Source organism: Atractosteus spatula, chromosome 8 (genome assembly GCF_055471065.1).
Source record: "Atractosteus spatula isolate fAtrSpa1 chromosome 8, fAtrSpa1.hap1, whole genome shotgun sequence".
NCBI classification, from domain to species: Eukaryota; Metazoa; Chordata; class Actinopteri; order Semionotiformes; family Lepisosteidae; genus Atractosteus; species Atractosteus spatula.
The window spans coordinates 55,334,088-55,351,174 of record NC_142713.1 but is presented as its reverse complement, the minus strand read 5'-3'; the positions used below and the strand labels follow the sequence as shown (position 1 = coordinate 55,351,174).

Sequence of the window (17,087 nt, the reverse complement as noted above, 5' to 3'; positions counted from 1 at the left end):
TTCTCTAAATTGTATTAAATACTGCACTTTGTATCTATACTCTGTAGGTTATGTGACATGTTTTGAACTTGGCAGGCAGCAGACCATCAGTAAACCATGATGATAATACCTTAATAATACCTTGTCTGAACACTCCTCCTGTGTTTAATGTTTTAAAGTTCATAGGTTTCTATGTTCTACGCGCTGGCTGGATCGGCTGAAAGACGACATGCACCTCGTAAAAGTCACCCGCCGAGATGCCGCAGACCGTACGAAGTGGAAAAATCGGTGCAAACAAGCAGACCCCACATAAGTGGGAAAATGGGGAAAACATTATGGAAAAAAAATAATGCAAAAACCTAAATAACTCTGTCTCAGCAAAGTATTCTTATCCTGGAACTGTTTACTGATTATAAAGTCCATCTTTAAACACATCACACACGTTTTTATCAGTTTGGTGAAGGTGTATTTAATAAAGATGTGACAGCTTATGGCACTGCTGTTCTACTCTTGAGTGTGGTCTTTCACTCAGGTTGTTCTAGTGAAACACCCACATTACAAATGTGTATGAACGTAAGCTGCTTTGCATAATAGTGTCAGTCACATAAAACAACAGAAGGCTGTGATGGCACATTCCTTATGAACAGATTTAGTTTGCGAGTCTGGGATTTCCTCACTGTTGATACATGGCAAAATCTAAAGAAACTGCATACTAATGCATTCAAAGGATTTAGAGTACCACATGGTTTTATTTTATTACTGAATCTGTACGATATCTTGCAAGCTGCCATTTGCAAAGTTATCATTAACTGCAATTGTTCTAATGTTATTTAGCATTTATGCTGGGACAAGCAATATGCCTACCCCAAAAAGAGAACATGCACAAAATTATCTTGTTTGCCTGCTCAATGCTGTTTCTTTTACGTCACTGTTGATGCACTATGGGATTTATTCATTAAAATGGTATTGCTGACGGTGACAGAATATATAAAAAAAGATGGGGGGATAATAAATGAAAATAAAAGTCTTTTGAATTATGTGGGTTTCTTTTTAAATCCTGTTTTTAAATTTCCACAAACACGGTTCTTTCTCTTCCAAAATAATTTCCTCAACACTCTACAAAATTACACAGAAATGCTAATTTTTAGAGAAAGGAACTTTGGGCCCAAAGGACTGGCCAGCACTTTTGTTTTACAGTTTGTCTTTACATACTTCATCTGAAGTCCTGAAGTCCATCACCTGGTCACATACTGTGACCCACACTGATCAGGAATGGTCTCCCAACTTACAGTACTTTTGAGTCCCTCACTCCATTTCCACTATTAAGAACTGAATGTTTATTAACCGTTATTGCCCCTAAGGGAATTTAAGGGAATCCCAGTGTCCCGCCTGAAGCCCTCTCTGTATTGCATAAGCCGGCCTTCTTAAAGCACACCCTTTATTTAACTGGGGAAGTCAGTTTTGGCTCCTAGCCTTGATCTGGGGCTGATGGTGTGTGATGGCTGCTGTGTGTCACCAAAATGGGTGCAACATTTCAGTGGTGACTCTCCCTCCTATATGGTATATAAAGCCCTTGGGATGAAATACTCCATATAAATTAAAGGAATTATTGCCTCTGTAATAATCTTCATTTAGTATGCCAGACACAAGCCCACAAACCAAAGCTGACGCGTGACACTCACAGTAAAATCACTGTTTCATACTGACAAGCCTATTTCCCTGCATGAGAGTACTACCATGTAAGTGGGATAATGGCCAGATCCTGCCTGTTTGAATTTCCCAAGGAATGGTGCATGAATTGCAAAACTCATTCTACTTGCAACTGATCACATTGGATTTCACGTCTCTTGCTACTTCGCATCAAAGAACAAGGTTATTAATTGCATGCTCACCACTTTTTATTCAGCCCTCATTGCCGAGCCTGTAATGGCTCTTTAAGCAGCCTGTTCATTCTCTTTGTAGGCGGGAGATGAAAGAGGAGCCCAGCAATTACCTGCAGGCTGTGACCTCAGCAGCACCAGCAGAGAGCAGCCGTGACGTTAGCAAGACCTATAGAACCACGTCCACCTGACTGCAGACCCCGCTCAGCAATGACGCTTTCAGGTGCTACTCCAAGCACAGATGATAAAAAAAAAAGATTTGTCATAAACACACATCAACACCTTGAACTGAACATAGAAGGGGGAAAAAAAAGGCGACTGCACACCACACACATCTTCAATAAGAGCTAAATCATCAGAAGCGATAAGAGATGACGTATTACTTACCTTGCATACAGTATATGCCATATAAAACAGCATGTTTCCTTTGTTTCCTGATTGGAGTTTTAATCAATTAAATTCATGTCATACACTTAGCGTATAGGAAATACACAGTACATATTCTTAGCATGTATCTTGAATATGAAAAATCTACTGTACTAACAGAAGTCAGAGAGGGGTGTACTTATATACAATATAATATCTATATATAAAACAATATAAAAAAATGTTCAATATAATTCTAAGTTTGAAGATGAGGAGGAAAGTGATCACCGTGTTATGATACCCAAACCTTCAGCAACTGATTGAGAATAAAATGTAAAGTGGTCGTTTCAAAGTCAGATTTTTTTCCCTTTGTCCAAACACAGCACTGCTTGGCCACACATTTTTCTATAGTTTTGCCAAATTTGCGTACTCCCCATTAAGAACATGATTAACTACTACTAACTGAAAGGTTTGTACTGAGAAATTAGTTTAAGTATTTCTCGTTCTTAACACCATCATTTACATTAGATATTCTGGTTCCCAAAAAGTAAAAGACAAAATCATGCCTATTATCCTGATTGAAAAGTTGGATAATTTTAATATACATATCCAAATACACTTTGCTTGTACTAGCCCTATATATTTGTACTCAAAGCTTTTTTTCCCTTTGGGTTACAGTCAAAATAGAAGCAGCCTATGACACAGTACAAAGATGTTTGTATAATGGATTTATTCTAACTAGCTATGTTACCGTTTCTGTTTTCACTGGCGACAATAAAACTACCTGTTTAAATCAAATACACACTCAGCACTAAAATAAAGAACCAACAATAGCTTAATCTTGATCAGTTTTGCCGAGGAGAACTGAAGAGGAATGAAAACAAATCACACAAATGCAAACTCGACGTATTGTCCGGAATACGGTTGTACTGTCTGAATTGCTTCCCCTCGATTGTAATTGCAGAGGTGTTACCACAAGCCATTTGATTAAGTGTCCTAAACTCAGATGCTTTAAACAATTAGCTGGTGAGAAAAATTTGCTGAACTTTGAGTCTGGATCCTATAAAAAAAAAAACATACTAAAATTCAGTTTAAGATAAGACTAAGAAAAGGAACCGTTACATTTAAGACCAGTCAAATCATATCCTATAAACATCCCACGCAGACTGTGACTTGATATTGTTTTTAGTCCTTCTATAGACTTTAATTTCCCTGTTAACTGAATAGCATTTGCAGATTTAGAAAAAATGATCAAATAGACACTCATAAACAGCACACTATTATAGCATGTTTCAGACTGATGCCAAAACCAACAAGCACTCCACCCTGTAATCCCCATGCAGGCAAACTGGACAGCAAATGATCAGACAACATTTCAGATTTCAGTGTTTTATTACAAAGATGTAGCTGAGAAGCCAAGTTAAAGCAAGACACCACCCCCACCCCCAAGGTACAACGGATCACTACACAGAGATGAAGTGCCTATTTGAGTACATTGGTTTATTTCATACCTTTACAAACTAAGCATTGCCATGAAGCCTCACAGATTAGCAAAACATTTTCTTAGGCAGATTTTAAATTAATACTGTCCTGGCCTAATTCCAGCACGGCAATTAAAAGATACAAGCCTGACACACAGACGTCATAGCAGCAGCAGCAGCAGCGCACAAACCACAAAAGATCCGCTAATTACATATCGTACTGTTAGAAAAGAAAGGTGCTTGCTTATTTTTCTCTTTAAATGTTATATTCTGGCAGAACTAACGAATTACATTATCCTTCAAAATTATTTCTAGCAAAATTATATACATTTCATTTTCATGCTTCTAAAAAGGCTGAAGAAAAAAAATCTACAGTACATTTCACGGTATAAAAATATATTACAAATCTGCAGAAATATTTACAAGCACTTTTTTTCTGTATATGCTTCTTTCCTCCTATGACCAACATACACATGGGGACTTTTGTCTTCCAATCTACAAGGAAGAAAGTTTAAAACAATTTAACATATTTCAGTGTGTATTTTTTTAAGCTGCAACACAAGGTTGCAAGGTTTATGGAAATTGCTAAAAATAATTTTAAAGTCACTTAGAAATTTGCTGCATACTTTGGTGCAATAAAGTAATAAAAGTCTCTTGTTTCTTGCACTTTCCAGTCCATTATGTTTGTCTCCTTAAACCCAGGAATGGCAGCAGGGAATGATAACGCAGCTTCTTCTTGTGCTAGAAAAACATCCTAAAAGCAGAGAGGATGGTTTTCAATTTAGATCCTTATTAGTTGCGAATTTCTTAGCTCTTTTTCCTTGAAAAACGTAACCTGCAGGTTTTCACTGACCTCAAGGGAACTTTTAGATTGTCACAGGGCGAATTATGAAGTTTCATTTTTCTTCTTTGATACCTGAAATGACTAACTTCTTAAAACAGCCACAGCCTATTTTCTTTTTAAATGCTTTCATATTTCAACTTTTAAAACCACAATATATTATCTGTATTGCAAAAAAGTCTACAAGTGCTTTTTTCATTTTGGAATTCTACTCATCTGTAAAACATTTGTTACAAAGTTCATATTTAAGCTTTTCTAACAAATATGCTATCAACATAATGTTACAGTATATACAAACTTGGATTTTTGATAGATTAAAATATTTCACATTATTGTGAAAGCTTGTGGTGTTGTTCTGAAGGCAGTCCCAGGGGCACATTAATAATTACATTGTCACTACTGCCAGTTATATCCTAGAGTATTTTTACATATTTTGGAAAATAAAATACACTTCTCAAACCACTAATTGTGGTTAAAACTCCTAATATACACCTGAAATACTAGTATAAGATTCTTACAGCTAAAGAAATTCACTCTTAATGATGTCTGAAAAACGTGTTTCCCATTAATATTATCACACGTAAAGGTCAGAGATATCATTTTAAAAAAAGTTTTAAAAACTAAATCACAGGAACACCATCTACTAGGATCTGTTATTTGTCATTAACAAATGAATACTTGGTCCAACAAATGATCTGTCACATCTTTGCACAGCACAGTATCCCGATTTTGGTGAACACAAAAAAGAACAACTGTTGCAAAAATAAACGTGAACATGCGAAGGATACCATTAAGGGGCTCTTTCCTTGTACGTTATTCCAGTGACCTGAGAGCATTTTAAAAGAGGTGCTTAAAATAATATGAACATCAGAGACTGCAGAAGAGAAAATCAGGTTTTCAGGTCACTTCAAAGGTATATGATAGCCAGAGGTGGACAAAACGCTCTTTTAGAAAGCCGTGAATAAAGCTGTGTATGTATGTATGCTTGTATGTCTTTGAGTGGTGTGCACAAGGCCAGTGTCGGGTTCCTAACAGGGAGAGCACTCCACTCGCTGAGCAGTAGCTTACCTCCGCTTCAGCCTCTTCCTTGGCATTGTTCTGGGGAGAAACAACAAAGACCGTCTGTAAAAGGACCGTGTGAAGACTGGGAGAGCTGGCCTGCTTCAGAGTGCACCTGCCAGGGACTGGTGACTGAGAAGCAGGGGGGAAAGGGGGTGGGGGATGGGGGGTAAGGCCGCACGAAGCCTCAAGCTCCAGAGCCTTGGCTTTTCATCGGGTGCCAACACAAAAACAACAACAACAACAACAACAACAACTTCTCAAACAATAACGGGAATGACTACCTGCCGGCGATTTTATGAATCGCGGCACCGCAAAACCTCTTGCAAAGGAAAAACAGCCTCAAGCACATGGCACTTAGACACGCTGGAGCACTCCAGGGATGAAGGATCTCTTACTGGTGCATGGGCATGACACTGAGGGCACACACCCAGTCTCTCTCAGCCTGGCTTTGGTATATGACGTGGTGGGGCTGCCGGCCAGCATGCCTCCGCAGGAAAAAACGTACCCGGAAAATCGGATTCGTGACGCTGCAAAAGTGGGTTTTCTATATTAAAATGAAATGTGTCTGCGTTTTTACCGAAGCTGGTGTTTTTGTTTTCCGAGGCAGCAGTTTTGAATCGTATATTAGGGTCCGCTTCATTTTAGAACAGGAATATCCATGTCTCTACTGAAAGCTTCCAATCTGTTCCGTCTTCTACATTAGAACCATTTTTAAAATCGTCATTTTTAAATTGTTCACATTTCTTATTAAATGTCCCAATGGTATTAGTAAATATACCACTGAACGTACGTCTGCTCTTCAGATCTCTCAAATTCTCTAGACGGGTCACAGACTCGCACACTCAACTTGAGGTGTCCCAACAAAATTACAAAATTACCAAAACACGTTTCTGAAGAACAGCACTTTTATGTCTTTTAGTCAGAAAGCTACCAGTTGTGTTCACCAGGAACATCAAAGTCAAGACATGCAGAAACATTTTCCTCTAAAAGAAAATAAGTAGCTCCCATAAACTGCACACATTTCCTGTTTATTCTTTTATTTGTTTAAACCTAGAGGGCAGTTTCCCAGGATTTTTTTATAAAGAAAATCAGTGCAAATATCTACAAAAATAGGGCAAATACCACCTCAAGTGGAAGCATTCCATCTGAGCCTTTTAAAGAACAGCTCCTTAGGATTGCCTAAGCTTTACCAAATGTGTAGAAAAAGTATTTAGAATACGCATTCTTGGATAAATAATGACTGAGCATATGGGAAGTTAAATGGCAAAGGAAAATCAAAGAGGAAGATACTACAGGGATGCGCACAGCACACTGCAGTAACATCTTCATTCCCTGCCTAGGAGGTATAAAACGCAGAAAAGGCAATATTCCTTTTCAATCGGATGCTACCCAGAAAGGTGTCTGAAAGATTTCAGAATACATACATTGTTCTGCATTTCCTGGAGTCTGAAATCTGAAATGACATACAACGATTTAATATTTAAACCTAACCTTCTTTTTACACTGGAGGTACAATATCTTTTTTCTTTCATATCAGCCAATAAATACAGCTCCTCCACTGCCTGCTGTATTTCCCCACTTCAAACTATTATGAAGGAGGGGTTGGCTGTTTCTGACCATGAACTAGAAGTCTTCACCGCCGATAAAAAAAGCTATAAAACGTCTGGCACCTCTCCATGACAAAAGAGCAGACTTTCTCCGCAGCTGAAACTGAGGAAGCGATGGAGCTGCCAGAGGTCCGCACATTAAGACTGTTTACATCATGTTAAGTTTTCAGCAACTGCCCATCAGAACACACATCAGGGACTGTAACCTGAACTCTCTTGCATTACTGTGACTAATGGAGCTCAAAGAGAAGAGGAGTGCATGTGTTACACACCAACAAAGCCCATTTAAAAAATGTTTTTAATGGCTGATGGAGATTAACACAACCCAGCAATACATCTAGCAGCTATCTGTTAGAAGTACCATCACATGAGCATCAAAAACATTGGCCACCCCTGTACTAGAGCAACAGCATGTGGGAAACAGTCATTATGCTGTTGTCCGATTAGGATACCACTGATGGATGGGAAGACGCACAAAAAATAAATCAATCTTATTTTGTTGCTCTCCCCCCATGCGCTCACCTCATACAACAAGTATGTTCTTCCATCTTAAACTTAATTCATTAACTTAGAACAAATCAATGCAATGAAGGTTATAGTCACTCAGCTCATATTTTTCATATGTTATTACATTTAATCTTGAGAGGTATCTTTGGATTGTGGTTTGAAAATATTGGTTTAAGAGGTTTAGAGTAGGGGAGAAACATAGACATAGCTGAAAGTGTCATGTTAAGACAATTCTTCCAACCTTCAAAAACGTATCTTTATGTGTTGAAACTACGTATGTATGTATTTCACTGGTAAAAACATGGTTCAACAAATAAAATAAAATAAGAAATACCACCAAGCTAGGTGACTTCAGCCCGTGAAAACCCAAAAGTTCCCTTGCTCTCCTAATTCAGGTACAGTAATTCAACTTGGAACCAGACTGAACTCAGCATTTCTCCCTAGCAACAATTTTACAAAAGAGGCATACACCTAAGATCAGAGAATACACACTTGTAAAACCTTATCTTTTATTTTATGAGACATTCAGCGTTGGGGAAAAAAAAGTTTTGCACTGGGAAAAAAGCTTAGCAAGTCCGGCTCCATTTTATGTTAAATATACACAGACATTTTTTCCCCAGTAATTAACAGTCAGATATGTTGATTGAGAACTACAGGAAACTGGTCCAATAAAGAAATTAATCTTGATTGGTGTGTAGTTCATCGTTTCATTAGCTCTCAACCAAGCACGAAATCAAAGATCAGAAGAAAGACAATAACAGAAAATAAAAACAACTGTATTAAACATCACAAACAAAAGAGATGCAACATTTACCATCATACATTTCTAAATTATGCAATGAGTTAGATCAGCCCTTGAAATATAATTAGTTGTCAAGGCGGCAACGTTTTTCCCTTGTGGGGCTTCACAGACTGAACATAGCAAACTCGAGACCTTGGCTAACAAGCCATTTCAGTTGATTGAGGTTATGTTTTGCTATGCCTGCCCCAATTATCTTTCCCAACCAGAACTGTTTCATGAAGGAATTCCAGGTGACAAAAAGCCTAATTCAAACTGTTTGCTTAGGCCTGCTAACAGCACCCCGTCCCTTGACGTCATTGCAGAACTAGGCTGCCGACTCCTTCGGCGACCTATTGGCAATGCCTCTGGAAAGCTAACTCATGGCAGGCAGTCAACGGGAAGCACTGTAGAGGGAGAACATTCAGCTTCAATATCAGCAGCTCTGATGTGCTGCAGCGTAATGCACAGTATTCATTCATAGTGCTCTAAAGCTATGCTTCTTTTTTTTTTCCCTCTAACAATGTTACGTTTTCAAAATTTCAATATCAAGAATTCAACATTTGAAACAAATATGCATGGTAATAAAAATATTTGCAGGTTTAATTTAAAATGTTAAATTTATAATATTACATTTATTTAAAAAAAAATTAAATTTATTTTAAAATAAAAGTTTCAAAATCTCCCCTAAAAACTGGAGTTTACATGTCCTTTAGATTGTTACGGTCCACTACATACTGATGCATTTTGTCTCATTTTTTCACCAGCTTTTTATTATATAGTGATTTGACATTGATTATGAAAGACCTTTTGCAAAATCTTATATGATATTACAATAGAAACGCCATCTGTGTTCAAGCTGAAATATTTGAGATTTGGTGCCATCTAGTGGAAAGAACTGGTTACCATTTATTAAAGCCAGATTTATTAAATGTTATTTTTAAAAAAGGCTGTATCGGTTGCCAGATTCTTGAGCTGATTTTCATAACAACAGAAACAGAATCCTACTATTTGATCAACCTCTTCTTTGTAAAACAACTTCCTCCCAGTCCATGTCATTTCAATTTACTTTTTTAAAAATGTTTTTTAAATCTCTCATTATATTTTAAAAACAGCAAGACACTCATGTCTGCATATGATGCTGTATTTCCTTTGAATAGTACTGCACTGAAGTATTTTTTGACAGGGGGCTTTTTCAGCTTAATAAACTATATACCCCAGAATAATGAGGTGTTAAGCATTCTACGATTTTCCTAAACTCATGACACCCAGATAAAGTTATGACTGGGTGTTTTTTTGTGTTTGTAAAAGGTTTTCTCACTTGAATGACCACAATCTTTTTCATTCCTCCTTAATGGATTCTACTTTAAGAAATACTCCGCTTTCTCGACAAATATCACTGAATAATCCTCTTACCTACAAAACAACCCTGACTTTTCTTTTGGACTGGGAGCCTGAACCGTCATCCTGGGTTCTTTCAAGAAACAACAGAATGGGATCCTCAAATCAATTCACTATTAATTACAAAATAGACTAGATGGGTTGAACAGCTTCCCCTCACATGTAACCTTGTATTCTTTACATTAACATCCCACCTCTGAGATCATCTTCTGAAACACTGCACAGATATGTCCTCTACTTCTTCTGTCTTTATTTCTCCTAGGTAACGGTATTGACTCCTATTATAGTGTCCAAGTGAACTCAGAGACACAATGCACAAGGCAGACTTCTAACTGGTACCAAGGATCAGGGAACATTATTAGGTTTACCACGCTTTAAACAGGAGTCAAAGCTGCCTTGCCCACCACACCCATCGAATCAAAGGTCCATATTACTCTCCTGACCTGCGGTTCTATTATGTTGCTAACAGATTCAGACATTAATATCTTGGGAGATGCTCCTATAGTCATGTTGAATTCCTACAGTGAAACTCCTTGTACTTCTTGGTAGGATGGTCTCCGCTATCCTTCATTAAACCAGTACGTATATCTAGACAATACAGTATTTGGGATAACACAAATTCTTCCTGCCAAAGTCCTAACTAACACACAATCCATTTAAACTTCCTTCTCAAAGAGTATCTGAACTTGTAGAGAGTATCATATGAATGTTTTCTAGTCCCCTGTGTACACTCTGTCAAGGGACCACTGTGGTCACATATTTACATATATTTTGGGAGTGTCCAGAGGTTAAGTTCTGGGAACAGGTCTCTCTTCCTGTTTGTACTTTACTCTAAATAGGAATACTTCCTATTCACATTTAGTACTTTCACTGGACAAGACTGAACTCTAATCTGGGCCTTTTATGACAGCACAAATGTATGTTTAGCAGCTCCCACTGCAGCTACAAGGTTGTGTGTGCTGTGCCACATTCCCTCTCCTGGCACATCCTGATCTTATTATTTTGACTGCTGGGATCCATGGTTGCAGCAGGGGGAAGGTGGAGACTTGGCGTGCTGCTACTGGTGCACTGAGAGCACAGAGGTCCCACTGAAGTATTTTACCATATTTTAAATTTGAATTTGAAGGGGAGTGACAGAGGGGGTGGGTGAGGGGGCTTTGTGTGAGGCGGGGAACAAAAAAGCTTTTTATCTCATGAGGATAAAATTTGTTCACAAAACAACTGCATGTATCAATTTGAAATATTGCTTATTGCATCCTTGCTTCAATTTATAGCTTCTCATACACATAATCCTTTATTTGCATTGAGTACTTTGTTCCACAGCTATGTAATTAATGAAGATTGTAATTTAACTTTGCCCTAAAGTTACAGCTTATGGTTAAACCGGCTGGAGTGCTGAGAAATGAACAGTGTCCTACTCTCTCCCGAATTGTTCTCATAGCACAACCTTTTTATTTTTGTTTGCTTGCACAGAGACGCTGCCACATTCCAGTCCACAGGTTTCTCTGCAGCTGAATGCCCTTCTGCCACTATACTTTGATAAGTTGTTTCTGGGCTATTGACCAGGCTATCGAAAGTGCAAAGACCTCTGACAGCATAAATGATCCCAAGAGCTATTGGATCAAATCTGGGACCCTCATAAACGAGAAGCCTTGGTGCAGGCTGCTACACAGTTGGGATGGATTTCGGCTAAAGACTGTAAATGCACAGCACAAACGCTGGTTTGCAAAACATACAAGGTCAGCCTCAGATCACATATGGGGGCGAAAATAACAGGGAAAAGGGCTGGGAAAGGAACTTGTGGTAACTTCATTTGATCAGCAGCCCTAAAGATAAACATGTGGAAAGGGATCCGAAGCACTGGAGTGGATTCACAAGCATCTCGGCCTCAGATTAACAACAATTCCAGTGACGGGCTGATGTAGCAAAACAATGTCAAGTGCCAGTACTTTCTCACAATCTGCTCAGCTTTGCATTAATTTTGCAAAAGCATTGTAAATTCAGAAGGAAGGGTTTTTCGGGCTGGTAGAACATTCATTTGAATTTAAAGTGCCCATTTATAGCTTTATTGTTGTGCGTTTTTGTTTTCCTCCTTCTGGAATCCTCAAGGTAAACCCACCAGAAAGACTGTGTTCTAAATGCAAACAGTTTGAACCATCTTTCTCTCAACCTTTCCTCTTAAGTAAAGCACCTGGCTGTCGCAGGTAGATGCCTCTTACTTACCTGTATATATTAGGATCTAACAAAACTGCAGTGTCTTGTGGTAGTTTTGATAAATGTACAACTTTAGTCTTTAGCTGAGGTCGATCATTTTCATTCACCCAGACATCTGGCAGGCTGGAAAAAGCAAATTAAACATTTGATTAGGAACACGGCTTCACCTTAATTAAATTGTCATCCAATTTATGTTTGTATATTCATAAGGTGAAGCATCAGCTCAGTTAATTTGATAGCCTCTGATGCGCAGGGTTACACAACATGACAGAACAAGTACTCCCAGAGTGCTCATCACAACTGTCCACGATATTTCTTGAATAACTAAAAACCATATAACAAGTATGGAGACAAGTGTCTTCTGTAAGAATTTCAGAAAGAAAAACATAGGAGAGAAGAAAAAGCTAGTGACATTCTGTTAAGGATGTGCATTGATATTTTCCAAGCGCTGGATAACATTTTTGACAGAATCATATATGCATGAATGGCTTCAAGTGATATAAAAATGATATTTTCCATGTGATGAACATTCTTCTATTTAAATATCTACCAATTCAACATACTAAATAACCAACTTACTAATAAGCTTACAGTTCTGTTCATCTGTACTTAAAAGGCAGTTAAAACAATAGATTATTTGATAATTGTTTAAACCCCAGAATATATACTTGAGCTAATGACATTTACATCTCAGCAGGTTAACAATGCCACATAAGCAGTGAACTCTGTGAAGATATTGTAAGCTAACACTGTACATATAATGGTGAAATTATCTTCTGCTGAAATAAAAGTAACGCATAATATAGGAGGGCAGCAATCACATCCAGAGCATGTGATGTCCCAAAATGCCAACTGTATTGTAGAGACATCTGCTGACAATTTCTCTGCAGTAATTCCTCTTAGTGCTCCTTGAGCCCAGAATTCAAATGGCTAAAGCTCCAATCCAAACAAGAGCATTTAAACTTGCATCCTTGTCTTGATGAACTTATGAAGGTTGGAAATTAGATGCCTTCAAACATTATGCAAATAAATCCATAACTATCACATTATGAAAAGACATTATGTTTTTAGATTATACTATTTACTGCTGAAAAAATCAAGAGAAAGGTCCATAAACACACTTAGTTATTGAAAAAATGCAATGTATGAGCTTCAAGATGCACTACTACATTTTGAGAGTCAAAACACTTTGCAACTTGTATTCAAATTAAAAAAGTATTTCATAACAGAATAGTAAATGTAATTAAAATTACAGATCTCCCCACCCCCATGATTAAATTAAAATAAGTTTAAATTAAATTTAAAAAATAAAATAAATAAAGGAAGCTAGGATAAAGGGATAAAGTTTTCCTTTCCCAATGCATTTCAGAAACGAAACGTATGTTTTTTTTATAACACCCCAAAGATGTATATTTTTTCCCCACTCATAAATACATACAGGATTTCTTTTTAAGATTTTTTTGTGAAAAGAGATAAACGGCTCTAACACAGAGAATACTGTTACAAAAAAACCAAGAACAAGGTACAGCAGGAAATCACACTAGTACCTGTTTGATCTTATGCATCACACGTGGAATCGTGGAGATTCACACACTGCAAGCTATGTTTTGTAAAGATGTTTAAGAAAACTAAAAACAATCCTTTTCACTCAGGTTCTAATGATAAACCTGCGCCTGTTTCAAGATCAACCCACACATTCAAGTGCCCATTGTGCAGCACACGTTTATGTTTATCAGTTTGATAGCATTAGGTAATCTTCACATATACCGAGGAGTATTAAAAATGCAACAAATACATACTGGAGCCAAGAGCATTATTTGTTTTCAATGCCGCTCAGTACATTTTTTAATGTTCAACCTACATTACAAAAGTATTATAACAAGTTTACAACTTTGCCTGTAACCTTGCATTACATGAAAAATGTATTTTTGACAATAATGATCTTCCATCTATAATCAGAAAGCTTCTTATTCCAGTCAAACCCATATTCTGAAGTGTAGTGCTCAAGGTGGACCTAAACCCCGTCTATACCGGGGGCACACACCTGGACAGTTCTGAGACACGCATTAACCTAGATGGCATGTCTTTGGGAAGTCTGAGGAAACCAAAGCACCCAGTGAAAACCTAGCAGGACATGGGAAGAAAGTGCAAGTTCCATAAGGCACCACAGTCCGGATTCCAAGAGCTGCGAGGCAGCAGAGGTAATGACCATGACGCTGTGCTACTCAATAATGTTCAGAAGAATGAAGAGGAGGATGCAACTATGACTAAATGAAAGGGCGGGGGGTTAAGAGAAGGACACTCTCTGCAACTAACGGGTTAAAGAAAGGAGGTGAACAAAAATAAAGATAGTGAGAGGAGTTAGGGAGGGAGAAACACTAAATTATCGCAGATCGTTCGTCACCAACAGAGCGGCTGGCTACGGATCACACGTAGGGCTTGGCTGACGTTGGCCGGCGGACAGCTTCGAGTGCAAATCGAAGTGAGAAAATACCACAGAGGAGGGAGTGAGAGATGTAGCCGGCGCCAGACCAGCCCCCTTCCCAATTAAACAGAAAGCCTGTTTTATCTGTTGAGGGAGCCTTCTGCCAGCTCATTAACAACTGCAGGTTCTAGGAGTGCAAATTCCGCATCTCTAGCAATGCCTAACCCTTTAGCCGCCTGCTGAACCATGAGGCAGTGCCAATTCTCCCAAAGAGCATTACAGTTTTGTGTGATGGAAAAAAAACGAAAAGAATCGTTATGCGAGAGTAAAGGAATCGCTCAAAGCAGCGGTGTTGTTATAAACAACAATTAAAAACAGTGCTCAACAGGTCTGCCATTCTAACAACTTCTTGTAAGTTACTAAAAAGAAAATTCAATGCTTGCACGCATGCACACACATACGTCCTATATAAACCAACCGCAATCGGCCATGTTGCAGCTATGAATCATACCATGGCAGAGATGGTACTGTACATTTCATGAAGGCTGCGCAGGCCTGAGTTTTTTTTTTACATGGCTGGCCAACATTTGGAGGAAGAATTTTTCAATTTAAAAAGTAAAATGCTTTTACGTGAAAACAGCAGCAGCTTTTAGTAAAAAATACATTCCGTTACTGCGTCACACACTCCGGTAGTGTTAAGTAAAATACGTTTTTGGAACAATTTACAAAACTGTAAATTTATTAAATTGTTTTTGCCTTTTGGTATACCAAAATGCTTCTTAAATGTAACTACAGAACTAATATAAAAATTGAAGAGCTAAAATATATTCTATTATTTTTCACAGAGGCATTGTTTCACTTCTCATTGAAGTTTAACAACACATACACAAAAGGGGATAAAATGAATACAAATTTATCTAACTAATTCTCTAGCAATGCCTGAAGAAACGATATCTGCTCAATGGAAGAATGTCTTGTGTTGGTGTTGCATTTACAGAATACATACAGTGAATGTATAAAAGAGTCAAGGTAAGGCACATTTAGGACAATATTTCATGCTATGCCAATATGACTGTAAAATCTGGTGAAAAGCTTGAAAGATTTTTAAAAATATAATCCTCTGCAACCAGGTACAGGGGTAGGTGTCTAAACACCTGTTTTTAATACACATCTGCCTCACTTTATCCAATCAAACACTTCTGGGACAGGATTTGGCAACACAGCTGGCCAGTGCATAAGACTGAAACAGAAAATGTCTTCCACTAAAGGGAGGAAAAATCTTAAATCTTAAAATCTGGTCAATGGAACCATGGGGCTTTGCTGAGCTTTGTCCACAAACAGAAAAGGCAGTGTCTGAACCTGCAAAGCTTTACATTAAGCAAGTGTTCCAGAGGGAAGGTCAACCACATAAAAGTAATGCTGTTATATAATACAATACTTTTTTTAATACAGTGTATATATTAGAAATATCTACAGTATATATAGTAAATATGAAATTATAACAAACTAGGATTACACTCGTGCACAAAAAATACAAACGGTTTGTTAAATAATATAGACAAAGCAGTACTATATTTACATGAAATTCAAATATATAATCATTTCAAATATTTAGCAAGTTCATGCCAAAATCGTCCTTTAAAAACAGTTCGACTGGACTGAGTTTTTCAAAACAGATTGCATTCTTCCGCGCTTCAGCATTTTCAGATTCGACACTGCTCAAGTTCCTCCCTAACCACCCCCTCCAAAAAACATTGAGAAATTTTCAACAAGGGAGAGTTGTTTAGCTTTCGTTTTTCATGACCCAGAAATTTATATTCCAAATAAAGTCTCAGGAGAAAGGAACTTTTCCACATTACCACCAACCTGACACACATTCTTTCGGAGAATTGATGGCTGGCACCAAAATAAAAGCCCCCCTGAGAATCATACTGAATATTAATGGCCTGATCCTGTGAACAACTCGCACAAAAACAACAAAAAGGTTTTCACAGAATAAAACAAACATCTTTATTTGAATCAATCAATTGTAATTACATGAAACTAGGCCAAAAAGTTAGGTGGGATCCAACAGTGATGGACAGTTATGGCAGGACGACGGATTAGTTTTACACACCAGTCAGTCCATGAAGCTCATTACTGCACTTTACAACAGAGCATTGTGACTTCTTATGAGAAAATGTACATTCATTCTACAGCATGTACAAGACCTTCAGGAAGCAATTTAATGTTTGTTTAGAATAGTTCAATGCCTTAGCCTTTTTGTCTGGTTTATACAGAAGCCATGTGCTTCATGAAGTCAAACTTCTGTATGAACCAGACAAAACAGCAACACTATTAGTGCGGGATTAGTTTGCAACTATACCTAAAACAAACACTCAAACTTCAGAAATGTGAAAACTTGTATATATGAATGGAACAAATTACAGTCCAATTATGAAACCCACAACATTAATTCTTATTTTAAAAGTTTATTTAACTTTTATTCTATTTACCATGTTAAAATTAATAGACTTTAATCAAAAGTAGGTCAGACTATTAAAAAA

General features: G+C 37.6%; 1 protein-coding gene across 5 annotated transcripts in view; it reads right to left on the bottom strand.

The window, feature by feature from the left end:
* Nucleotides 1-3,598: 3,598 nt before the first annotated feature.
* The window catches only part of aebp2 (AE binding protein 2), a 72,681-nt gene continuing 59,192 nt past the window's right edge, over nt 3,599-17,087 (bottom strand). For 2 of the 5 annotated variants that reach the window (XR_016091490.1, XM_088923956.1), the window contains exons 7-9: nt 12,126-12,239; nt 5,616-5,645; nt 3,599-4,460 (exon numbers count right to left, since the gene is read on the bottom strand). Coding sequence is in view for 3 of the 5 variants with exons in the window: in XM_088923956.1 (XP_088780082.1) it covers nt 4,448-4,460; nt 5,616-5,645; nt 12,126-12,239 (157 nt within the window). In the remaining 2 variants the exon portion in view is untranslated. The remainder of the gene's footprint in view (nt 4,461-5,615; nt 5,646-12,125; nt 12,240-17,087) is intronic. The other 3 variants (XR_016091489.1, XM_088923957.1, XM_088923959.1) reach the window with 2 other exon arrangements.